General features: G+C 40.8%; 1 protein-coding gene across 1 annotated transcript; it reads left to right on the forward strand.

Annotated features, from left to right (window-relative positions):
• The first annotated feature begins 527 nt into the window (after positions 1-527).
• On the forward strand, positions 528-27,312 carry si:dkey-91m11.5 (PH_BCR_vertebrate and RhoGAP_Bcr domain-containing protein). The gene is made up of 23 exons (XM_061279545.1): positions 528-2,129; positions 14,149-14,318; positions 15,158-15,262; positions 15,438-15,623; positions 16,501-16,608; positions 16,778-16,838; positions 16,919-16,971; positions 17,053-17,193; positions 19,608-19,729; positions 19,896-20,061; positions 20,310-20,429; positions 20,567-20,642; positions 20,719-20,823; positions 20,913-20,987; positions 21,241-21,338; positions 21,499-21,630; positions 23,497-23,556; positions 23,700-23,809; positions 24,025-24,164; positions 24,379-24,513; positions 24,592-24,697; positions 26,015-26,177; positions 26,253-27,312. Exons 1-23 carry the CDS (start codon positions 827-829, stop codon positions 26,340-26,342), a joined length of 3,825 nt encoding a protein of 1,274 aa, XP_061135529.1. The 5' UTR covers positions 528-826; the 3' UTR covers positions 26,343-27,312.

Consider the following 27,312-nt stretch of genomic DNA (forward strand, 5'->3'; position numbering starts at 1 on the left):
AAACCTCGCAAATAAAAACAAACCATATGCAATCCGTACACTATACATATAGTATACAATAGATAACTGAAACATGTGCATATTGTTGAGGTAGTCATTGAACACTCGTGCTGTTTCCCTCTGAACTCTTAAACCGTCAGGTGGCGATGTTGGAGATTTTTTTTCTTGTTATTTTTTTTATTTGGAAAGATAAGCTTTAAAATTGCAACACAATGACCTTTGGAGTACCAAGAGTAATCTGCATGATGTGATGTTGTTTCCAAATCACTCGGAAAACTTTAGAAAGGGGTTATGGGAGAGAAGGGTTAGGTGAAAAGTTACTTTTTCGACCTCGACTGATAACAAAGGCCAAAAACAACAGGTTGCCTCTGCCACACTGCTCAAAAACTCGCGTGGTGTTTTAACTGTTTTCCATAACGGTGTTATTTGTTAAGAAAACTAACTTAAGCATTCTCGTCTTTTTTGAATGTGATGCGTGATTTGTACACGGTGCAGCAATCACACACGGATGCCCCGCCTCTTCTGCTGTGGTTGTTCTCGGACGAGGAGCCAAAACACTAGCGTTGCCAGTCAGTCTGACAGCAAATGCAGAAGACAGAGCCTCTCGAGAATGAACGAAAGAAAGAGCACAAGGACAACGATAAATGTTTTTGGACTTGGATTTTTTTTGGGTGGAGTGCATGAGTCTGTAAGTAAAGACTGAGAAGATTTTCTCAATTGGAAAGTGGAGCCTGAAATTTTCATGGAGATTATAGGACATACAAAATTTGCTTTACGTTTCGTTTTCGTGGATTCTTCTTGTGAATAGAATTTGTCTAGATTAACAATGGTCGAACCAGTCGGATTTATGGAGGCTTGGAAAGCCCAGTTTCCTAATTCTGATCCACCATGCATGGATCTGAACTCAATGGGAGATATTGAACAGGAGCTGGACAAATGCAAAACATCCATCAAACACTTGGAGAAGGAAGTAAACAAAGAACGCTTTAGGATGATTTACCTGCAGACTCTTCTTGCAAAAGAAAGGAAGTCTTATGATGGACAGCGATGGGGATTTAAAATGATTCCTCAGGCAAGCGATGAACACCTTCACAAAGAGGAAGTATCTGTAGTGCAGCCACAGACGGCACCTGGCAAGACAGATAAGTGGGCACCATATTCAGAGATTGTGGGTGCAAAACAGAAGGGCGGAGATACACCTGTTGTGCGCCAAGAGTCCGACATTACAGAATTTCCAGTGGGGCCGGGTTCAGTGGCGGCTCTGAGATCCAACTTTGAGCGCATTAGGAGAGCCAACTCAAACACAGCTGGAGATTGCAGAGGGTTGTCTGCGATGGGAGGACCAGAGAAACCTTTCTACGTGAATCTGGAATACCATTATGAACGAGGACTGGTCAAAGTTAACGACAGGGAAGTGTCAGACAAGATCAGCACGCTTGGCTGTCAGGCCATGCAGATGGAACGCAAGAGGTCTCTTCATTCCGTACCAGGGAACCTGTCAGCCACCACAGCAGACTTAGCCAAGTGTGTTCAGCGGGGTGGATCCACCGAGGGGAGCTACAGTTATAATGGGTCATATGCCGAACCAGAGGTCACCTATCGCTCCCTGAAAGACAGCGTGATCCATTCCACAGAAGGAAAATCTGAGACACAGTCTGAGTGTCAACCATACACCAGTGTGTATGTCGGGGGAATGATGGCTGAGGGGGACACTCGAGTGATCCACATTAGAGACCACAGCATAGAGGAGAACACGCATCTAACATGGCCTCGGCGCTCCTGTTCCCCCGGCAGCTTTGATGACGACGGAGGAGGAGGATACACTCCAGACTGCAGCTCCAATGAAAACTTGACATCCAGCGAAGAGGACTTCTCCTCAGGCCCGTCCAGCCATGTTTCCCCCAGTCCCACAAGCTATCCAATGTTCAGGGACAAAAGCCGCTCACCTTCCCAGCAATCGTTTGATAGCAGCAGCCCACCCACACCTCTCACCCAAAAGCGTCTGAAGCAGCAGGTGGGGGTTACTGAGCAGATCAGAGTACATAAAGCAGGCCAACCTTGGCCCAGTGATGGGGAGTCCACCACATCAAGCAGGACCTCCCATGACAACAGTGTTCAAGGCGATCTGGGTAAGTCTGGTCCTGGCATACGCTTTTTTTTTTTTTTTAAACAAAGAGTAAATTGGATTTGTGATTGACCTTTTACTGGGAAATATTATGTTTAATTTAGTGTTCAATGTGAACCATTTAATACCTTCTCATTAGACAGTGGACCCATGTGATTCCTCTCAGATATGATAGCAGTCAACATTTTTCATGGGATATAATAAATCACATTTTTGACAGAGGCATTTTTTTCATGTTATTGTGTTTTGGGCTTCACATATTACACTAGTTTTATTCACTTATTTTCTATGAAGGTATTTTCTTTTATTGTTAATTGTAAATCAACACAAACAAATTCAACGTTCTCCATAAAATATGCAATATGAAAGACGTCAATTGGACTGTCCATTTGTTTCTTTGCTACAGCTTTGTAGAAATGTTCTTACATTATTACTACTACTAAAAATAGGATTTGCTTTGCATAAAAATGTGATTTTTATCAGGATTTCGTCCCCCTCGTTGATTATAAAAAGCAAATGGCATTGACAAATCATAAACAAGTTTTGCTTTCTGGGGGTTTCCTTTTGAGATTTATATCTCCTGTTTACAAACAAGCTTTGAAAAATCTATTCCCTCAGCATGTTTAGCGTGATTGACTCTGTGACTACCTTCCACTGGGCTCCTTATTTGTTAGAACCAGAACAATGCCAAAATTATTCTGCTCAAGTTTTCCGGAGGAATTAAACTAAAATGGATTACTTGATAAACTCTATTACCGTTTTTTTTGTGTATAATGCGCAAAATTTAACTAATTTATTGTCCTAAAATCTGGGGTGCGCATTATACATGGGTACAAATTTAAAGAAAAAGAAAAAAATTTTAATTTTTTTTTTTTTTTTTAAGAAAATCATGGTAAAACAAAACCAACAACAGGACTGACCAACAAAGACAGGGTGACATTACCAAAGACAGGAACAGAAACCAAACAGACATCATGACAGTAACACATGCAATGATCCGACGGTGAGCGAGGGGCAGACAGTACTTAAATACAAAACACGTTACATTGATTGAGGTGACACAGGAAGGGAGGGGCGACGCAAACAGAAACTATGGCAACCTACACCTAGCAAAACTGGGGACGAGACATGACAAATCTCCCTCGAAATAAAACTTGAAATCACCTTTCTTCTTGTTTGTTGTCAATCGCGCATCGCATTCAGCCATCCTGCCCAACACACTTAGTCAGTAAAATTCATAATTGACGACACATCGTTTGATGCGATGGTGCAATCCTTGATGGTGTGTTATTGTCAAATATTGTTTGTTTTTTAATCTCCATCGCGGACCGGACGTCATACGGAGGCAGTATCACTGCGCATACGCACTATGGATCCGATGCGCAGAACGTCCGCACGCCTTTTTCACATGTCCGCACTGATCGCGGTGGTGCCTTTATGGGCAGTCGGAGAAATCAACGCCAACAAAATAAATTACATCCAGGCTAGTTAAGACCATACCAAAGACTATAAAAATGGAACCCATTGCCTCCCTGCGTGTGTGACGATCATTGGGACTTAAAAAAAAATAAAAATAAAATAAAATAAATTTGGGTGCGTATTATACATGGGTACAGGCTTTTTTCCAGCATCGACATGCCATTTTTAGGGTGCGTATTATACATGGGGGTGCATTATACATGGAAAAAAACGGTACTCACCCTGCTTTAAGTAGTAATCATAAATAATAATGGCAACAAGAAAATCACCCTTTTTTTTGTAGTTACTTTGTTTTTTAACACAAACAGTACTTAGGGGAACAGACTGAAACAAAATTGCACATCATGTGTTGGTTGAATCTGTGTCAAATGTCAATTAACCAAATGATTACGAATTCCCTTTCTGCTTCTAGTATCCATGATAGTCGGTGCAGCAACTAACCCTTGCCCCGGCCGGGCCTGGTAGGAGGGGAATAGAGCTACTGGCAAGAATGTTAAGATAAAGTACTAAAGAGTACACTAACGTTGCACAAGTGTTCTACTAATCTGTTTAATGAAATCACAGCCCAGCACACTAACTCCAAACCAAAATGTTTTCTGGCCAATCATAACCTTTATTTTTAACACATGATGAGTTTAACCTGCAGAAATATAATAAGATGACTGATGTGTCCTACAAAAGCTAGGCTAGAAATAATAAAATGCATTTTCTTCAAACAATAATGAGCAGTAAAAAAAAAAAAAAATCTCCTCAAAGCTTGGTAATGAATGTTAATTCTTTGCAGATTTAATCAGCTTTTGCTAAACACAACACAATGCAGGAAAATAATTTTTACTTGGTTATACCTTGCAAAAAAGGTGACGTGCTTGATACATGCTTGATCACGAATGGAGATCTTTTTTTCTTTTTTTTTTTTTGCTGACCTCCACGCTTTTCGTCCCCCCTGCTTGTGGCCCACTGAGTGCTAGAATGTGGTCACAGGAAGACTACAACAGAGGCAGCTCCTGCCCCCGGGCTTCCGACTCACTTCGGCCTTGTCGACTCTGAGTGTTTCATGTGTCAGCGCACATCAGTGTTGTTGTCCTTGGTGCCGAGTAATTAACCTAAAAGCGGTTTGTCTAGCGTGATAAATTTAGGGAGTCTCTTTTGTCACGGGAGGTGGGGAGAGAAAAGACTTGACTACTCACTCAAAATAGAGGATTGAACGACTTAAAAACATGTCACACGGCTTCCAATCGAAATGCTGCCCATCACTGTTTCCTGTTGTTGTGTGAACACAATAGCAGAATCTGTCTTGACATGGTAACAATATAACACCGTTAAGAGGGATAAGCAGAGTGGTTTGGCCAATTTGGGAATGTCGGGAGTCAGGAGATAGTTAAGGACTTCTGTTGTGGTGTTTCTGCAATTCCCCATATATCAGGGTCGAAGCCAGACATCCTGCAAAGACGGATTGGGATCCAGGAAATTGTTTGCCTCTGCCCCTTAAAAATCATCCAATGTGAGTTGGATTAGGCAGATGCACAGAATGTGTTGTTATGTAAGGTGATTCAAACCAAAGCTCTTTGACACAAAGCATGTGACAAACAGCCCGATTGTGCGTGACGTAATCGTCATGAAGTGTATGTTAGCGTGCCTCAGGGATGACTGCAATGTAGCGTCCATCATCCTGCTTCTGTGTCTGTCTTCACTCGCATTTGTCAGTCAGTGCTGTAAACACAAATAATTAATTTTTCAATGGCAAGTTAGTTGAAATGATTTGTAAAACGTAAAGTAATCTAATCTTGTACACGGAGGAAACGTTGGGTCAGTCTAGTCTGGATTTGGTCTTATCCAGGTGGCAAAATTAAATGTAAAATACTTGTAATGGTGCTTTTATTTTGAAAGTGTTTTTGTTTTTTCTTTAATCATAAAATCCAACTCTGACTTAAGGGAGTAATGTGAGGGTTGTCTTGTGTGTTTGTATAGAGTTTACTTATGTGGGTGGGACAAGCGTTGGCTGTGTTTGAAAGCAATGGCTTGTGTCCTCATGTTAGCAACATTATTTCTTACATGAGAGGAAATTTCTCATCAGAATGATTTGATTTGTAGTTGGTAGTCAAAAAAAGTAAAAACAATTTTTTTTTATGTTGTTTGGTGTAATACAGTACATGCACATACTGTATTAACAAAACTGTATGCTAGTAATTTTTGTTAAGGTGATCTTCTTCATTGGTCCTACAGTGGGGAAATGTGCAATTATTTCTCTCTCCAAACAAAACTTAATTTTTAGAGATAATGTCCATTTTTGGGTTATGATCAAGTGATCAACATATATTATGACTGGGCAAGATTTTATGACTTTACTTACAACTTGGTTGAACAAAGTAAGGCCTTTGCTTGCCTTGCTTAAACCTTGACTTGACTTAACTTGCTTGATTTTTTTCCCCCCTATTACTTGGTAATAGTCCATACATGCTGCACCACGCCATGCTTCTTATTAGTCACTCAGGGATGATAAAACAATTGTGATCCCTCACCAGTCAGCTGCAGTAACCGAGACTTGAAGATTACTTGAGATTTACGTATGACTTGTACACGTGAATTACTCCCACATCTGTCAGATTGTACGGAAGACAACTGAATTTAGCGTGATGGAGTGGCCCTCAAAAACCATTCCAGTTTCACACATGGCCCCATGAAAAGAAAAAGAAAAAAAAGAACTGTTAATCTGTAATTGCATGTTCCTAATGGCACCATGTGGCTTGTGTACCACCTCAGCTGGAAAACGGGCTTTTACAGCAATACCTAATAGCAGCATGTTTTCCTTTCGAAAATTGTCGCCTGCAAGTCGGCGCAGCCTCCATGACATCACTGACGACATTGCCTGTACTGTTTTTATTAGGATTTCGTAAAAGGGCACCACCTCCCTACCTTTTCTAAGCATGTTCTGCTCCATTGAGTGTTTTTTCTAATCTTGCAGAGGTGATGTTGGACTTTTGAGTGCTTTATTTGTCTGAAAACAATTTCTAGGCGAGCTACAGTATAACTTCATACAGTGTGCTTTATTCACTGTAAGATGCTTTTATACAGCTAGAGGAAAGTTGTGACTTGTAACTGAACTACACCTTATTTGACACTTACTATTGAATATCTTGGCGCTACTAGCTCGGTGGGTAGGGTTAGGGGTTGACCAGAGGAGACTAAGTGCTGACATAGTAGGACAGCTGTTTCATGTCAGCCTTGTATAATGAATTACCAGATGTCTGGATTCACTTTGTGATGTTGTAATATTGTTTGTGCACACGTTGCTTGATTAAGATTTGGGCAGGAGGTTGGTGTGGGCGCATTTACAATAAACTGGCCTTTGTTGTGGTTAGGGACTTGCAGAGAGCAGTCACAGAGCTTTACTGTTGATCTTAATTATTGTGGTTAAAATGTATGACACCCTGCAAAAAAGCATTGCTACCTTGATCTCACTGTTGTAAAGACGCTTTGTACCTTGCTTAGTTGAGCATGATGTAGGTATTAGATTTGCCTGCTTGAGGCTGTCAAGGGTTTATTGTGGAACATACATAGGTCATATTTTTTATTAGTCACTCAGGGACGATGAAACAATTGTGGTCTGTCGCCTGCATTTCTGTGTAACCTTGTCACACCTCTCTGGGCTTTCCCAGCCTTTCTTTTTTTGTTGTTATCTCCTACTTTCTGGTTAACTGGGGCAATTGTTCTTCCAGGGTATAGATGGAGTTTCTGATTAGCTATGGGCCCTTTAAGGAGGTCAGCTCACTGGTGGCTCATTTTTGCCATAATTCATCGTCATCATGACTCTTAAATACGGGTGACAAAAGCCTTATGGATGGCGGCTTGAAGAAACGTCTCGGTGTGTGGACTTTTTTTCAGGGTTGAAGTAAAATAGTGAGTGGTTTGTTGGTCAATTCTGATTGACACTCCCATTTGTGCAGTTGTGGGTTAATATACTGTACAGTATCTTATTTGCCTCTGCCAAGTACAAATGTGCTATTGGTTGCTGTTGCTTTGTTAATTGCTGGGATTATAATCTATTTCCATGAGAATTTGTGGATGGGTAGCATATGAACAAAAAAACGTAATAACGTTTCATCTCAATGAAAATCCGGTTAGATTTGTTGCTATACTTAAAGAGGAAGTCAACCCCATTTTTATTTGTGTGGAATATGTTTTGTGCAGCCAGACTTGTCAAAACACAGTGTTTTGATGAATGTTTCGTTTTTGGAATATAAATTAAACATAATCCACCTGCTTTTATCCATCTCAGGGGGCGGCCATTTTGCCACTGTCTTTCAACTGAATATGACATCACACTTGCCAGGTCACAACCAATCACGGCTCATCGGTTCTCTGAAGCTAAGCCAGGAATCATCTTAGATGTACTTCTACATGCATCTGCATCTATTATATGATAGTATGATAGCATACCAGTCAGTGGAAGTTTGGCCTCAGTGTGCGTCGAAGGAGCCACTCCCACTGGAATGTTTCCAAGTCATGTTAGATGATAAATACTGGGGATTCCCTTGTCTAGTCTTCATTCTGTGCTTCATTCATAGCCCGTAGATGTGGGCCATGTCAGTCATCTGATTGCAAGGTCCATTGAGTCATTGAATCAAGCTGTTGTTAATAGTGTGTAGGTGCGTGTGTGCGTGCGTGTGTGTGTCTAACAGCCATATTTTAGTATTCTCATGAAATCTCTGGAAGAATCGATTATGTTTTTACTGCGATTAATAACAGTGTGTCATTGCCATTCCAACAACTAATTGCGATTTGGATATTTGTGATACTGTGGAATAATTGGAACTGCAACTGACGATGAGTCTGACGTCAGCTATGTAGCAGAGGAAGCCCCACATCTATTTCCGGAGTGACCGGAGTTGTTTATAAGTGACACAGTGGACGAAGATTTTGATGGATCAAATGATTTGGAATGACACAGATGGTTTGATAACCTTGTTATTTATGTTATAGTTATTTGAATAACTGTTAATGTGATACGTCAGGCACGTTTTCAGTTCCTCATTTATGTGTTTATGTAACGTTAGCATACCGTACCGTTCAGCCTGTTGTTGCCTATGTTCTTGGTGTTGAATTTTGTCAAATACATTTCCCCCAAAAATGTTACCTATACTCTGATACGACTTGTATATGTTTTTTTTAAATTCTTTATTATGCATTTTATGGCTGGTGCGACTTATAGTCCGGAAAATACAGTACAATTGTTATACAGTAAATATGTAACTCATCCAAGCCATTCTTCACCATGCAGGAAATCAGAATGATGCTAAAATGATGACCACTGTTGTTATTTTTGCCAGTTTCTTTTTTGGAAAAATATTTGTTAAAGGATTTCGGAAAAGACATAAATGATGCAAAATTGACAACACCACAGAGAAGACAACAGTCACAGCTATCGCTTGCTCGCTACCTGTACCAAATTCCACATGTGCACATAGAACAAAAGCACTGCCTACGTTTCCTGCTTTATTATGATTTTATGATCACTCTAAGGACTAGTCAGAGGCTGTAGGCATCCTGGCCGCACAGCTCTGGTCTAGAGGGTGGCACAAATATTTGCTGCATCAGCCCGTTTTAGACCTATTCTTATTTCCTGTTAAATGCACTGTCATTACTATTTGAGGTCCCTCTAAATAGCCCAGACAGACCTGTCATTGTACCAGGTCACCAGCACCTTACGTGTAGTGGTGGTCATGAAAACTAAAGAATGCAGCCTCTCCCTTTCCTAGAGTAAACGTTAGCGTACCGAAGGAAGTGCCCGTCGCAGTAAGTAAGATACACCTGTTCGTTTGTGCAGCGTGTAGTGCACAGTAGTCAAAAACTGGCAGGCCTTCACAACAGCAGGTCCGGCATCGCCAGCTGCTCTCAAAGAAATTCCATGAATAGGCTCCTTGTGTCGCCTTATCTGGGAACTTGTAGAAAAGAATTACACGTAAGTCAGGTTGTGTTCCTAAGCCAGCTCAGTGCTTCTTAGCTCACTCAGTTTGCTTGTTTATTCAAACACTTTGCCGTAGATAATTGCAAAAAATCTTCGGCATGTTTATGAGCTTGTGGACCCAAGTCCCCTGGCTCAGTGGTCCTTCCTCGTGGTCCGCCTCAGCGTCTGTGGTCCTGCAGTCTCAGCGCCCCTCCTTGGTCACACTCAAAGACCCCTCTGTGCTGTTGGCTGCTGGCAGGCAAGTACCAATGGAATGTCTCAGCTGCTCGCAGGGTGTGGGGGGCAACGGATAATGAAATGTTAAGTGTGGTATGAGTTCACTTCTCTCACGACAGCCTGACCTGTGGCGCTTGTTGCATTACTAGTCAACACAGTTTGTTTTAGACGCTGTTTGGTGTGAGGAAACGGGGAAACGAGTGCATGCAAAACAAGCAAATGCAAACGCTTCATTTGTTCAGAACTAACAACTAAACTGACGTATTTTCCGAACTATAAGGTGCACCGGACTATAAGGCGCACCTTTAATGAATGGCCCATTTTAAAACGTTGTCCTTATATAAGGCGCACCATTAATGCATCATGTCAGATTTTTAATCCAAATCAAATCATTCTCCATTTTATCTTTTTTATTTCCACTTCAGACGCAACAACTTACTTTATATTCACAAAATAATGTTCCATAATCTTTTTGATTCATGATTCATAATCTTCAGTGGGCCACTTATGATTGATTTCATGACACAATGCTTCGGGCCAGTTTAAATTTAGGAATTTGGTCCATATATAAGGCGCACCTGACTATAAGGCGCACTGTCGGCTTTTGAGAAAATTTTCGGTTTTTTGGTGCGCCTTATAGTCCGGAAAATATGGTAATAAAAAAACTAGCAAAAAAGTGCGCAATAAATCAGATGGAATAGTCAAGACAAATGTATTTATGTTGCCCTTAATCACAGAAGAGTGTCAAACAAGTCCACAATGACAAATAAATTCCTTCCTTTCTCTGGCTCAATAACACTGTTATGTCTACTTTTGTGGTTCAGTTACCATGAGCAAACTATCATATATTTATTAAGAAGATTGTTTGCTAATTCTGTTAATTGTCTTTTTAACATACATTTTTATTCAATGGGACCTCTGACGAAAACATGTATTTTAGTTTAGTTGAGGACTCCAAGTTGTCTATAAATGTGAATAAAATGGAAACTATTCCAGGATGTACGCAAACTCTTGGCTAGGAGTGGCGACTCTTATAACTTATAAAAAAAATAGGTACTAAATGGAAAGGTGACTGTATTTCAATGCATTTCTTCCCTTTCAAAACTAACTCAGCGTCCTTATTGGTAAGTTAATGTGGCATTAAGCCTCTTAGTGTACTTGGTAGCGTTCCCCAAAGGAACCCTACCAGGTTGCATTTACTATAATATAAACATTAATTTGCTCTTGCCCAAAAAAACCACACTCTTACCCTGCGTGTGTTTTGCTACAATGTTTTCAAAAATTAGAATTACTGGGTTTAATTATTTGTCTTATGCAGCACATTTCAGGCAGTGGTCTCACCACTGCGCTATTTCTACGCACTAATTAGTAGGTCCGCTGGGCGAGCGGCCTAGTTCTAACCGATACTGTTCACTGACTGACTGGCACTAATTTTAGGCTGGCCTATACAGTACAGCAGTAGAATGGCGTTTGCGGGTGGCCCTCGCTGCTTCCCTAGGCCATGTGGCTAAAAAGCCTCATACTGACGTATTGATGTTTTGGCTAATATTGTAAGTTTGCCACAGCACATTGGGGACTATTGCATTTGCGGAACCTCCAGCTGGAGGACGTTGTAGGTACACTCCAATTAGTTTCTGTCAGATTCCATTTTACTACCCATGGCATTGCACAGCTTGTAAAAATAAGTTCATCTTTCATGTCTTCTCAGACGTGTCATGTCTCATATAATGATTCAAGTGACATAAACAGTTGTACAGCGTTGCTAATTCTGATGGCCTTTGCTAGCCTGGATAGACACACAATTCACTTTTCATCTGTTTGCAAGTCGAGCAAATTGTTTGAACGTATCCACTTCCTGTCAGCCATTTTGAAATTGACATTAACATTGGATGCAATGGCGAAGCTAGGATTTTTTTCTCCTTGGTGGGGCTATGGGGTCACATTTTATTTTTTACACACACACACACACACACACACACACACACACACACACACACACACACACACACACAACACACGTGTATATATACACTTTCATCCAAAAAAAGATGATTGCACTTTTTTTTTTCTCAGTTTGAACTCAACAATGTGTAGCAAGATGTCTGCATCTTTGTCAGCAGCAATTTCACTTTCAATCCAAACGCTGAAAGACTGTGAAACTGAATCTCTGATTTTGTAACAGTCTCAGATGTACATCTGTCACTGGCCGCTGCCGTAGTTTATCTCCATGGATTAGGATTAGGGATTTCACTGTTTTTGCTTTGTCATCAATAGCCTAAACTGAAATACCACCTTTCATTCCTTTTTTTCCACATTCTTAAGAAAACAAACCTGTTTCCTAATGACTGATAAACTTCCAGAAAGGGGAGTGGCAACTTGGGTTTCTGATTTAGCCTTGAACAGTTATTTCTGGCGTACTCAAGGAGGAAGTGTGGGAAAATGAGGAATGTCCCGGAATAATTTGAAGCAAATTGCAGTCCTATGAAATTCTTGAAAAACATCAAATTACAGAGTTCAGGCAAAGCCCGAAGCAAATACAGCTTCACTCTGATCCACAGCTGGTCGGATCAGCGCTTATGTAAGGTCATTAGAGCGTATTTATTACAGCTTTATTGCATGGTTGAAACTATTATGAGCTGCTTTAGGAAGAGACAGGGAAGACCTGTCTATCCAGCTGCGGGATGTTTTGTGATCCTGTCACTGCTGACCCTGCTAAAATTGCCCAATATAGACTAGCATAAATGCTCACTGCAAAGATCAACACAAAAAAAAAAATAGCAAAGGTATTTTGTATTTTTTAAGTAGGGGAGTGGAATCTGGGAAATGTTTTTCTTCAGTGTAATATCTGATACACATCAATCAGCATTGAGATTTGTAATGTTAGCCAATAATTTTTACAGATTAAAAATAAAATTCCTCAGGCATGAATAATTTTCTATGTTAAGTAATAAATAAGCCTTTTCTCATTTGGAAAGAGCAAAAGATAGGTAACTTGCAATTAAAAAAAAAAAAAGATGGCAGAAATGTTTTAGGGGAAACAAAACTGAACTACTACTATGTGCAATTTGGACTACAATGTGGATGAAATTATTGAGACGGACAAAGTTTTTTTATGCTGGGGATCAAAGTTAGCCGTACTGTAAATGTTGTACTTGATAGAACACGTTACAGGAGTGCAGCCTGTTTATTCAAAGATGACCTTGCGCAGAAGGCCTGTTTCCGCTTTAATGTTGACTTGCCCGGACACTTCCTGAGTTGCAATTCTTGTTATCCTGACTGCAAATAAAATCCTATTTTGACTGATTTCTCCCAATGTCACATTAGAATGATCCTGAAGTTTTTAGAAATTACCCTTTTAAACTTCAGTTTGGGGATGATTGAATATCTAAATGTCTCCTCTTACTTAGTGCGGAAGAGGTGCTTTTTGCCTCTGAGGCCGCTGAGAGGATGTGTTATTCATCCATTGGCAGAGCTGATGTATAATCTTGCTGGAACACAGAGTGGCCTTTCACCCTGTGTACTAAAGCGAGCTTGGCCGGTACTCATCTCTTCCTCAAACACTCAATACATGTCTCTCCCTCTCAATTGGGTTTTCTCTGTTTGTTGGAGTCCTTTGTCACATTGTCTCTGTAGCTGCAACTGCGCTCGATTTCCCCGTTCTCTCCAGGGTGACTCAGCTTTGTCCTCTAACTTTCTGGAATCCTCTCTTTCCTGTTTTTACGATTTTTTTCTTTTTTAATTAACTTCCCTTCACAAACCCGTCACCTCTTTGCTGGATGCATGTCCGTTGAGCTGTTTTCGGGTGTCCCACAAATGGGAAATCACATTTGAGACACGTTTTTCTTCCAGGTGATCATTGTCAGCCTGTTCTTTATTTTAAAGTCGCACCCTGAAGACCATTGCATTCGGTAGCTCTTGAGCTGATGAAGTCCTCGACGCCCGGGCAACCAAGATCATTGTGTGTTTATCCACTATCAGCAAGCTCTCAGTGCCTGGCACAGGCTTTGGGTAGATTTGTGCTGGGCACAGGGTTGTGGAAGGTTAAAGAGGTGACCTTACCAAGCCAAAGCACTTCAAGTACAGTACCTTCCATCATCATGAGTCATGGTTTGACTGTTTTGGTTACCATGTTCAGAAAAATGAGAAGGATATTTCAATATTTGGGTTCTCTCCATTCTGAAGTGGGTTTTCTCTGGACACTACTACAGTAAATTGCCGATAAGTGTGAATGTGAATGATACTGGAATCTTCAGTTGCATTTTCATGTTATGGCTAAGGTATAGAGTACATTATTTATACCCCATCACTTATTTGCTTTTGATGAGAAATTACATGGCTTACATTTGTGTTTTGTTTCTGACAGATAACGAGGCCCCGCCGTCATTTACGTATGACTTGGAACACTCGGAAGAGCAATCTTGTCACGATGCTCTGTCCCTCACTGGCTCTCCTTCTTCATCACCACAGCTGCGTCCCAAAAGTCGTTGTAGCCGAGACACACAATCATCTTGTTCCTTGGAGTCGACGCTGTCGGTAAAGTTAATGTTAATTTTGTATAACTGTTGCTTCTGTAGAAGTGCCATTTGCTGCCTTTAAATGTGGGTGAAGTACAGTACCTTATAATACCAAATGAGGCCGAGATAGAATCCTTGTGTGGAGTTTGCATGGTCCCCCCGTGTCTGCGTGGGTTTTCCCCGGGAACTCAGGTTTCTTCCCACATCCCCAAAACATGCATGGTAGGCCAATTGAGCACTCCAAATTGCCCATAGGTGTGAGTGCGAGTGCGGATGTTTGTTTGTCTCTGTGTGCCCTGCGATTGGCTGACAACCGGTTCAGGGTGTCCCCCGCCCGATGCAACCCAGGCATTGTTTAACTGGCTTTGAGACAGGCCATGTGTATTAAGGCACTGATGTTAAGAGACCCCACTCCTCTTCTTATTTCTGTTTTCATCCTATGTGTGTGTTATTATTCTCTTCTGCTGTGTACGCTTGGTGGTCATCAACACCAATGGAAGGAATGTAATTGCTGTAACTGTAGCTCCAACATGAGCTGAGATGACTGATGTCTTTGACCTGTTGAAATAATAAGACAAACACATTTATCTTCTGGAAGATACCGTTACTGTCTGACTAAGCCCCAGTTGAAATAATAAGACAAACACATTTATCTTCTGGAAGATACCGTTACTGTCTGACTAAGCCCCAGTGGAATGTAAAACTCCTACAGAGTGTAATTAAATATGCTGTGTAATTGATCTTACAACAATATTTGTAGCCACATGTGTGCAGTTAGCTCATAACACCACACATCCGTCAACAGGAGACTTGCTTTATCCCGAAATGACTGTTTTCTCTCGGTCACGTCCATGTCAGGTTGAGCTGGATCAGGAAAAAGGGGTGGAGATGCGGAAGTGGGTTCTGTCCGGAATCCTGGCCAGTGAGGAGACCTACCTCAGCCACCTAGAAGCACTATTGATTGTATGTACTTGTACCTTTTCCCTTTACTGTAAACTGTTGACTTCAGTTCAATGTGTGGTCGGCACATGTATTTGTTTATCCTTCTTTAATCTCTGAATGACAAATGATTTGAATTTAAAACTCTTGTTTGTTTACAGTTTATTAGTTAACGGTTGTTGTTTTTTAATCTTTAAAGCCCATGAAGCCGCTAAGGGCCGCCGCCACAACATCGCAACCAATGCTAACCATCCAGCAGATCGAGACAATTTTCTTTAAAGTGCCAGAGCTCCATGAGATCCATAAAGACTTCTATGATGCTCTGCTTCCTCGTGTTCAAGACTGGAGTTACCAGCAATGTGTGGGAGACCTCTTCCAGAAACTGGTATGATCTCATTTGGTAATTTGCCAGTTTTGCTTCTGAACGACTCTTTTTTAAAGTCAATATATCCGTCATCGAATAGGAAAATAGTCAAGTCAAACGTGTTCAGGCACATTATCTAAAACCTGTTTTTCTCCTTGTTGTAATTTAACATTCATGCAGTTGAAATACAAAACAATGCAATCTGGAAGTTAATTTTGAAGAACAGTTGACATTGCGATTTCTCTGAATTAAACCATGGGAATGAGAAGGGCATTCCTTCTCGCTTAACAAAACTGAGCCCTTCCATGGAATAAGGTTGCGTATGTTTTGAAATGCACACGTGAGTCGACTGCCTGGGGCCATCTCTCAGCCCCATAAAAGCATCGTCTCACCATATGACACGCAATAAAGGTGAACATAAGTTTCTATAGGAGGTTGCTGGATAAGAGCTTGTTTGGTGTTGTCGCAGGATGAAAAACATTCATACATGACTTAAATATAGACGCGGAACAAATCACTGAGTCTCCCTCACTTGCTTTGCTTTTTTTCTTGCCAAATCAAGCTAGCATGTTCTGACATGGCAAATTACCAGTGGTTGTCATCTATCTGGTTTGAGAGGAAAGTCAAGTTTTGTAATGCATGCTTTGTAATTGAATTCTCCCCCTAATCCTGTTTACCCTAAATTTACTTTGTTGCTCCTTCCTTTGTTACTTCGTTGCTCAGATCATCATCGTCATCCAAGATTTTATTTTAACCATAGCTTCCTGGAAGACAAGGCTGTAAATTAGAAGCTCCTGACTACATCAATCCTTGCAGTGATTATTAAAGAGCAAGGTTTTTTTGTTACCTGGAGTATTTGCTTAGTTCAAACTATTTGGATTCTCCTCATGTCCTGCAGGCCAGCCAACTCGGAGTGTACCGGGCCTTTGTGGATAACTATAAGGTTGCTGTGGCGACAGCAGACAAATGCTGCCAGGCAAACACACAGTTTGCACAGATATCTGAGGTATGCAGCAACACTACATACAGCAGTCGAGCGTTTGATGCGGTGCAGCTGCCCAGGACAAGTGATGACGGAGCACTTTATTGCGGAAAAGAGCCACAAAGCTATTTGTGGTGTTTTAATTGCACAATGCTATGGGATACTTGCTAATGTAATTGTGTCCTCCTGACAGAACCTCAAGGTCAAAGGCACAAAGGACAACAAAGACCAGTCAGCAAAGAAATCCCTAGAAAGTGAGTACTGAATAAAATGACCGGCACCCACAGATGGTGTTTGAGTCATAACCACTTTTAAGCCGACTTTTTCTCGACAGCTCTTCTCTACAAGCCTGTAGACCGGGTCACCCGCAGCACGCTCGTTCTGCATGTAAGTCAACTTGTGAAGTGGTAATGCAGATGGTTGTGGGCATGCACTTTGCTACTAAAATTTGGTTTGTTTTTGTTTCAGGACTTACTGAAGCATACGCCGTCCAGCCACCCTGACTATCCGTTGCTACAGGATGCCCTGCGCATCTCGCAGAACTTTCTCTCCAGCATTAATGAAGAAATCACCCCTCGCAGACAGTCAATGACAGTTAAGAAGGGAGAGGTCAGTTTATCATTTAACATAATAATAAAGATAATCTAAATGTAACTTTGAAAATGAAAAATGGAGATTTAATAGCGAGCTGCGGGCAGGCGGTAGAGGAGCCTGCTCTGCTCCTCGACAGTGGACGAGTATGATGCCACGCTGGCTAATAACTACGTTAAAGCTTTTTTTAATTTGATCCTAAAATGGTTTAGCTTGTCTGGAATTCAGTGGAGGATTTCAGTCAACAATACAATCCTAGTGGATTAATTAAAAGGACTTTCACTTCTTATGGTTATTGTGCAAAACAAAAGTTGGTGACCATGACGGCTCCTCCTGCTGCTTCTTTTTCATGGGCATCGTCATCTTCTCTCTTCTATTATGACCAAGAAGAATTGCCGACAGAAGTAGTCATGGCAACATAGGCAACTTACTTTCGCTTTGAACGAAGAGTGCATTATTCCACATCAATTGCACTTTTGGCTAACGATTACAGTTAAAGTAAGATGCCAAATTTGAACAAAAATTTAAACATAGATATTTGCCGATATTTCGTCGTCCTTGTCCTGCTGTCAGTGACTAAGGTCTCCCCTACTCTTGAACGCAACTGCTTACTCTGTGGCTCAACTGACTGACTCAATGGCACATTTGAATAGTTTCCGAATTAAACTTGCCGTTCGGTTATTCTGAGTGCACCAAAAACAGAGGCCCCGCTGTAGGTGCTCCAAACGAGGACGCGGTGCCCTCCAATGGAAAATGTTCAACCAAGAGCTGTTGCAGAACACATTACGGGAATGAATGGATGGATGTGAGTTTTTTTTTTTAAATGCTTTGAGTACCATGGTGTAGATAAGCACGATATAAAGGGCACGTCGCTTGCCGTTTGCCATTCCAACTCTGGATAAATCAATCAATTATAAAGTCATTCATATATACGTACCTATTGGACACAATATTGGGCACGTCCACTCGTCCACAAATGAATTCTCACATACTAACTATATCAGAAAGATGCTCAGCAATATTCATATATACTACTTCATGGTCATGTAGTATAGATTTTATGCTGCTTGTTTGATTTTTGGAAAAACCTTACAAATACTACTTGTTCACACAGCTTGCTACTTTTCCAAATTAAATGAGTGGAATATATTCCACTGACGCAAACGCCTACCCCTGACACCTGCTCTATGTTTTTATTATTATTTCTTATTTAGCTGACTTTCCTGCACGCGCCCCTTGTATGAATCAAGCTAGACTTCTAAAACTCTCAAATGTAAACATAACATGGAAAATACTCTTAGCAATAGGCACACCTTAAAAGGACTACACAGCCACTTTTGTAGCTCTGTCAAAAAAATTTAGCGCAGTGCTAAATGTTGAATTTGTAGCTTGTTAGGGAAAATGACCTTGCAGTATTAAAGATTGCATCATCTTTTTGACGGGAACATGGCAAAACATAAGGTGTTTGCAAGCTCGAATAAAAGCTGCCCACTGAGTAATCTCTGCCTTTCTACTTTAGTTGTGTAGGAAGTGGAGCAAAAGGAAGTGTGTGACTAAGCAGTGCAAACACAGGAGGTGAGGGTCTCTTGTGTTGCAAACGAGGAAGGCTTGTTGATTAGTTTAGCAAAGAGTTCCCTCCCATCCTTCCCGGCTGCCCTGTCACGTTTGTGCCCCGTAATCAACCTGGACCAGGTTTCATCATTGTACACCAGCCCAATGTCCTGAGTGTGTAGCACCTTAACCCTGCTTGCTGGAAGCCAGCAGAGTTGAAAGCAGAGTTGAAAGTACGCATTGAATAATGTCATTGTAGCCATTGATTGAAAACTAACAGCTGGTTTTTCCATTGGATTATTGAGCAGTTGCCCTCACTTTGAGTCATCAACGCAATAAACGGATGTCATCCCACAACATTTGGAAACCGGGACAGAGCCAGACATAGATTGGAGTGCTTCTCGTCCTGCATGGATTTCCTTCTTTCTTTTCAGGCCGCAGTCACTCACATGGGGCAGTGTCACAATGTAAACAACCTCCACCCAGAGGTCAAAGTGCCGAGAGCTAACAGCCGTATATTTCTCAAACAAGAAGAGTAGGCTCTAATTTTCAGATTCAGTGCCCCACTAGAGCCAACAATATAAGTACTTGTGAAATAAATTGTATACATAGTTTCAAACCGTCCACGAACTGTAGTGCTGCTTTAGTTTGCCTGTCTTACCTCCTGTCCCTGATTTTTCGGAGAGGATTGGAATTGAAATGGTAATTTTCAAAAATCCTTTCAAATTATTCCAAGTTTTGATTTTCTTTATATGGAGGGATTTAGTATCCTTCATTTTATCAGTAGTGGCAGACAGATGTAAAGGTATTCATTCAATTATAAAGTCCCACTACTTGTTGTAACTTGTGTAGCTTTCGTAACAGTAGCTTCTTGTTGGTAGAATCGCCAGCTTCTGAGGGACCGCTTCGTGGTGGAGCTAGTTGAAGGTTCCAGGAAACTCCGTCATGTCTTCCTCTTTACTGACCTGCTGCTCTGCACCAAGCTGAAGAAACAGGCTGCTGGGTGAGTGCGTCCGACTCAATACTTTGCCTGTAACTTGACTATTCCACTGGTTTGTATATTTAAAAAAAAATCTAAAATGAATGTTCAAATTCAGGTTCAATTTATAAAAATATCATAAAACATATTGAGGTGAACATTACTGCATTTGTATTCTGTTTGTTCACAGGAAAGGCCAACAGTATGACTGCAAGTGGTACATTCCTCTAGCCGATTTAACCTTTCAGACCATTGAGGACTGCGAGTCGACCCCTATCCCTCTAGTCCAGGACGAGGAAATTGACGCCATGAAGATCAAACTGTCCCAGATTAAGAATGAGATCCAACAAGAAAAGGTAATGATTCCCAGAGAAAGACGTGGACTTTAGGAGCACAAGGTTCAAGAACAGGTCTGCTTTCATACACTGCCTTAAGTGCTATTGAGCACATGGAACCCTCTTAGTATAATTCTTCTCCATGCATATGCCTTTGTATGAATGTTAACTAAGGTATATTCGAAGCATTGATCGCACTTTAGATGGTAGTAATTTGATCACGCACCAATTGTTAAAAGCAATAACCCCTGGCTTTTGTTTATCTGTAGAGAACCACCAAAGGACCCAAGGTGATGGAGCGACTGAGGAAGAGGTTATCAGAGCAGGAGTCTCTGCTTCTTCTCATGTCACCCAACATGGCTTTCAGAGTGGCCAACAGGAATGGCAAGGTCCAAAATCACTGTCAAACAAATGAATCCCTTGTGTTTTAGCTGAAGTATCGTTGTAATTGCTTTATGCTGCCCTCTGCTGTTGAGAGCTTGTCATTGCATTAACCACAATCATCAAGTCCCTTTGTGCCATTCAGGGTTTCACATTTCTGATCTCGTCAGACTACGAACGTGCTGAATGGAGAGAGATTATTCGCGAACAACAGAAAAAATGCAAGTTATCAAATCACAATATAAGATGAAGCCATAGCCTATTCGTGCCTGATGTGTTTGAACTTTTGCCTCATAGGCTTCAAGAGCTTCTCTCTGACATCTGTCGAGCTACAGATGCTTACTAACTCATGTGTGAAACTCCAGACTGTCCACACTATTCCAGTGACCACAAACAAAGAGGGTGAGGTCCACAAGTAGTTGAATTTGTCGTAACCATCTAAAACATACTTGCAGACTTTTAACGAAAACTCACTTTTGATCCCGACACAGATGACGAATCGCCAGGATTGTACGGCTTTTTGAATGTCATTGTACATTCTGCATCGGGTCTCAAACAAACCTTAAGTGAGTGCCGCCGTCTCTTGTTTTTGACTTTATTAGGTCCACTAATGCGATGTAATTTTTCATGCAGTAATTTCTTCTGTTTCACTGAGACTGTCAGATGGAAGAACAGCTGCAGGGGGGAGGGATTAGTTACTTTCGCTTCTCATTGTTTGTTTAAACAAGACATTTATTGAAATTATACCAATAGAATTATAATGGAGATTTGCAGAAGTGTTGCATCTCTAATTCCAATATTTGGGCTTGTATCCATCAGACCTTTACTGTTCTCTGGAGGTGGATTCCTTTGGCTATTTTGTCAACAAAGCCAAAACGCGTGTGTACAGAGACTCTACTGAGCCCAGCTGGAACGAGGTGAGAACTTTACAGAGGAAAACACTTCTTGGCAGACGGCTTTTCCATTTCACGCTAATTTGTCATGCACCAAGTGTGTTGCGTTCCATATGTATCGTGTGTCTGCATGGTTTGGCAACATATGGATTTTGACCAGGTTGTCCTCTTATTTCCATGCAAGGAGTTTGAGATTGAGTTGGAGGGCTCCCAGACTCTGAGGCTGCTCTGCTATGAGAAGTCTTGTAGCAAAGCCAAGCAGAGCAAAGAAGATGGAGAGATGACAGACAAGATTATGGTCAAAGGGCAGATAAAGGTACTGTATGTTGCTTCAAATGGAAAGCTTTACAACAACATCCAGACCCAAATAGTTAGATTTTTTGAGTGCTGTAAATTCTTGTTAAGATAAAAGTTGGCCAGCCTTTATCTCTAGATGTAAGCAATACAAACGGGGACAAGTAAACTTATAATTGTCATAAAAAGAACAAATTATATATAATTTTTCCCCCTAATTAATTCTGTAAACTAATAAGAGAGAAAATACATGCATTATTGAATCCCAAATGTCCAGTTTAACTAATGTTTAACTAACGTTATGGATTATACAAAAATACTTTTCTTTTACCCTTTATTTATTGCAATGACATCCCTATGGTGATCTCCATTGCTGCCCACCGTCCCATTTTTGTCTAATCACGCTGGTGGGACACTTTTTTTTTTGCTGTTCATAAAGAAGTGAGGTGTGTGTTAGCTCATGGGTCACGTCGGCTTGACCTCTGATAGTGTTGTGACAGAAGGTGGATTAGATTTTGGATTGAGCAAATGTAGCTGTTGGTGTTAGTCCAGAGTATGCTAGAGGGAGGAAGACACACAAACCACTGAAAGGCTTTCCCTGCTGCTGCAGAGAAGGGTTAAAACACTTCAAAGCTCTGAGGTGAGAAAAAGAAAACGCCATTACTAAAATCTACCCATTCACTCAAATATACCCATTCACTCAAATGGAACTCAAAATGTGGCTGGAGTAAAAAAAAAAAAAAAGTGCTTTACTGGGAATTGTACCCTAGGATATGCTGCAGCACCCCCATGACACAAGTGAGGACAGTACCTGTAAAGGTCAAGTGTCAAAGGTGCAGACTTTAAATGTACTTCATCTCAATGACAAACTAGTTTTGCCAAAAGTTTAATGATGAGCTTGTGGGACTATCATTGCCACTACATAGTCAAAATCAACATTCAGCGTGAGCGTTATTTATCAATATTGAAACAAGGCGCCAGAAAACGGAGTAATTGCTTTTTCACATATATAATTAATCAGTGGACAGTCATTCTGTTTAGTTTATTGCCAAAGTGGCATTCCGTACTTGCGGCAGTGAGAAGTAACAGCAGGCGTAAGCGCGTCGATAATGAGGGTAGGAGGGGATTCTCGGGAGTTAATCCCTCAAATCCAACAGTAAAGTAGAACAACACAAAGGCAGCGTGGTCAGCAGGCTGCATGGCTTTGTTGCTTTCTCGGACTCCTGCTGGAATAAGCGTGTATTTAGAGAGTTTGAGAAGAATTTGCCAGCAATTCATTGATGAGGATTTTCAAGATTGTCCAAGGCAAAGGAGTCAGTGGATGTGCGTTGGGCCAAGATGGAGCTATGGTTGTTGTTAGTGTCTCTTTGTCTTTAGAGCAGGCTTGTTGTTGTTTCTTGTCGTTCTGCCCTTCCTTCGTTAAAGGGACGTTTTAGAAAGGATGAGTGAGTGTAATTCCAGTGAGGATGGAGTGTGTGAGACAATCAATGGGTTTGAGGAAGAGCTTGACATGGCTCCCGGAAAATCCCCAAGTCCGGGGGCCCGTCTTTGGGACAGAGTTCGTAGCAGTCTGCTAAGACCAAAGGTAAATAAATATACAGAAAGAAGTCTCAAGAGGTTCAAAGAGTATCAAATCAGATTTTATTTCATTAAGTGGTACATATTTTGCACTTGTGAAAATTGGATTTGGTCTTTGAAAAATGTTTTTTTTTTCTTCTAAGAATGATAGTCTTTACAAAACCCCAAAAGTAGTTTATTGTGTTAAAAAAAATCATCTACCATGTGGTTCTGACCGTACTTAGCGGATTTCACTTATCGCGGGTGGTTTTTGGAACCAATTATCCGTGATAAACAAGGGATTATTGTATATGCATTATCTTTTTTACAGTTGGATCCCCAGAACTTGCAAAACAAAGACTGGCAGAGGACGGTCATTGCTATGAATGGGGTGAGTAAGGCAAGAGGAGCAGAAATAATACAAAAACGTACAACTGCCACATGAACGTTATTGCTACCACAGTCGTGCCACGTTCGTAATCTTACGCTAATTTAACAGTGTGTTCCTCTCCCTTCTCCACTCTGCTGTTTCAGGTGGAGGTCAAGCTTTCCATGAAGTTCACCAGCAGAGAGTTCAGTCTGAAGCGCATGCCTTCGCGGAAACAGTCTGGCGTGTTTGGGGTGAAAATTAATGTCGTAACAAAGTGAGTTGATGGCACGCCACGCATTTCGGTAAAGGAGTTAATAACGTGCCGAAGTCGAGGGTGGAATGAACAGTTGAGGCTGAATCAAACTGTTTGATCTTGTGTTGATACACTTAATGTTAGTCAGTCTCTTAGGTTTGTTGACTTCTCGTACCTACTTACTGGTTTGCTGATTGTAGACTGGACTCTGCTGTTGTTTCCACATATTTTACCAGACGGGAGCGCTCCAAGGTTCCCCTGATTGTGAGACAGTGTGTTGAAGAGATCGAGCGACGAGGGATGGAGGAAGTGGGCATCTACAGAGTGTCTGGTGTCGCAACTGACATCCAAGCTCTTAAGGCCGCCTTTGATTCGAGTGAGTTTCAGCCTGACTTGATTTGAACGGAAGCCATCGCCATGATTGCTCATTTGATGGGGGAATCATTACATCTTCATCTCGCACATTTTTGTACTCGTTTCAAGTTGAGATGCATGTCTTTAGTGACGTGTGTTTTCCTGCACTGGTGAAGAAACTTTTCCTTTTAAAGCTGCTGAAGTCACCGATCGATCTTATGTTCTCCTCGTGACAGACAACAAAGATGTGTCTGTGATGATGAGGGACATGGACGTGAACGCCATCGCCGGCACGCTGAAGTTGTATTTCCGCGAGCTACCTGAGCCTCTTTTCACTGACGAGTTGTACCCCAACTTTTCCGGAGGCATTGGTCAGTCACAAATCCAACTTGATGTGAATATTTTTCTGTACATCTTCTCTAATCCACAATAATGTGTCGCCCGTACAGCGCTTTCTGACAGCGTGGCCAAGGAGAGCTGCATGCTCAACCTACTGCTGTCTCTGCCAGAGCCCAATCTGGTCACCTTTCTCTTTCTACTTGACCACCTGAAAAGGTAAAACACGCTTGTCATGTTCTATGTCAGGGGTGGGCACATCTCCATTCTTTAATCAGGCTCTCAGAGGCTTTCAATATGGCGTCACCAACATGGTCACCGGCTCTAACCACCACATAGGTAGCCCGTGGGCCTTTTCTAAATTTAGCTCACCAGTCATGGGACATATTGATGTGCTTGATATACTTTTCAATGGTCACTAAAACAGCATCAAAATCCATTAAATGAGATAAAGCGCCGCAGTCACCTCAGTTCTTGTTCCAGTCAGTGGATGCATAATCCATACCATCAGGTTTTGTTATCGCCACCTAGTCCCCTCTCCAAGTAGGCAAGGAACGGTTGAGAGAGGAGAAGCGGCAGTAAAACGGGCCTTCAAAGAGTTTAACGAAATGCGAGAGTGTAAAAAGTACTGCAAGTGTTAATTCAAGTTTGAAACATTCGGACTGGAATAAATGCTCCAATTTCCTCAGTGAATTGCAGAGAACTGAAGCCCGAATAGAGAATGCTCTTGATTAGAACCAGCAGACTTCTTTTGACTTCATTGACATTATAAATCTTATTAATTATTGAGATGATACTAATTAAAAGAAATTTGAGTAAATGTGTTGTTCTAGAAAAGTGTATCCAATTGGCAACCCTTCATATTATTCAGTACCCAAAATGTATTGTAGCTGTCAGATATAAAAAGGTTCGTGATTGATTTGGATTCTCAAGTAGCCATAGAAGTTGGTATTATTTGTTGAATTAATGTAGCCTTTTCCTACCTAAAATCAGTCAGATAAAATGCATTTATTGATGTTATATTTATTTTTATTCAGTTATCTCAGTACTCAGTATAATTGGTTAATCAATTCATGATAATAATAATGTAATCAATTTATTGAAAGGATATGAACATTTTATTTGGATCTCATTAAAATTGAGTTTTACTGAACAATTGGTTCATGTATTCTGATTGAATTAATGAATTATAAATGAAAAATAAAATAATATAGACTTGTTTTAGTAATGAGCCTAATTAATGCTTAATCTTTTCATTCAGCAAATATTTTGTGACACCCTTTGAGACTCTTTTGATCAAGGGTGATACAAATAAACTTGACTTGACTGGAATTTCATTAGTTTTAAAATGATAGGATATAAAAATGAGTGAATTATTTTAATATTTAACCCAATTTCACATTTTTTCATGTATATATATATTTTTTCAATATATGCAAACATCTGGCCCAATTATCTGTTTTTAAAAAAAAAAACCTGCCATGTGCTTAACCAACACAAATATTAAATCTCCAACTTTCTCTCCTGTACTGATAGGGTGGCTGAAAATGAGGGCTTCAACAAGATGTCTCTGCACAACCTGGCTACTGTTTTTGGTCCCACTTTGCTTCGACCGTCTGAGAAAGACAGCAAAATCACAATCAACAGTTCACAGCCGATCTCCATGAATGACAGCTGGTCTCTGGAGGTCATGGCTCAGGTTCGAACTTGGCAACACAGAGTAAAACCTCGACTGCCGGTTAATGTTTGTTCACTTGTTCCTTTGTCTTCTCAGGTGCAAGTTCTACTCTACTTTCTTCAGCTTGAAGGCATTCCAACACCTGATAGCAAACGACAGAGTCTTCTCTTTTCTAGCGAAGTATAACAGGATTTTTTTTACATGATAAAAGCGGTGTTCAGAACGAGAAATGGATTATGCGCGAATTTGCCACTAGATGGCGGAATCACCTCATCAGTCATAAAGAGCAAGCTTTCAGATGCTTAGTTTGGATGAACATGAGCGTCAACCTGCTGGTTTACTATCGCCTAGAAGGTATATGCACAAATTGTATCTTTTCCAACACGTTTTATAATTCAGTGACGTTTTTTTTATGCCGTTTGCTGCCCGTCATCGTGCACAATAATCGTATGTTCACAGAGGGTGAATTTGTTACATTTGTCACTGGCGACTGCGGATTGTTGGAATATAAATCGATCAAGGTTTTCATGTCTACTCTCGGTGTTGCTTATGCCACGGGTTCATTTTGTGTTTACACAGAGATGGAAATTTGCAGTTTGATTCCAACATGCAGGCATGTTGACCTGAAATAAACTGGAAGGTTTTAGTATTATGTGTAAAACATCAGTAGGTTTTGGTGGCATCTACACCGTCCCTAGTAGAAATATTTTTCATGTTTTCATTAAATATCAGCATTTTTTTTTTTAAAAGTTCCTTCACATTTTGTCCCTATTATATTTGTTAGTTACCATTCCGTTTGATTTATGTATCTAGAGTTGTTGTTTTGGTGTTTTTAATTGCATTCCTTCTTTGGGATCCTCCCTTTAACTTGCAGTCGTTATGAGAGCAACTTAATGGGTTCCCTTAATTGACCCATTTTCCACACTCCTGGGGTATTAACAGGTTTATCACCCTCCTGCAGTATTCATTTAAAGATGTGTGGAAATACAACAGTGGAGTTACTTTCCAAATCATTGCAAGTATTGAAATGCTTGTTAACACAAACTGAAACACTTTATTCTTGTGATTTGTGTGTAATACACCATTGCTTCTGGTAAACACTGACCAAATCTGTTATGTATGATTTCTATAAATAAAAACTTACTTGACAACCAAA

Source organism: Syngnathus typhle, linkage group LG5 (assembly GCF_033458585.1).
Source record: "Syngnathus typhle isolate RoL2023-S1 ecotype Sweden linkage group LG5, RoL_Styp_1.0, whole genome shotgun sequence".
In the NCBI taxonomy this organism is placed as follows: domain Eukaryota; kingdom Metazoa; phylum Chordata; class Actinopteri; order Syngnathiformes; family Syngnathidae; genus Syngnathus; species Syngnathus typhle.

Bases quoted from the DNA above. Each gene is read 5' to 3' on its own strand.
- si:dkey-91m11.5 (XM_061279545.1), top strand. From the start codon at position 827: ATGGTCGAACCAGTCGGATTTATGGAGGCTTGGAAAGCCCAGTTTCCT. The intron at 17,194-19,607 runs GTCAGTTTATCA...TCTTGTTGGTAG, and splicing joins TGACAGTTAAGAAGGGAGAG to AATCGCCAGCTTCTGAGGGA. The intron at 19,730-19,895 runs GTGAGTGCGTCC...GTTTGTTCACAG, and splicing joins CTGAAGAAACAGGCTGCTGG to GAAAGGCCAACAGTATGACT.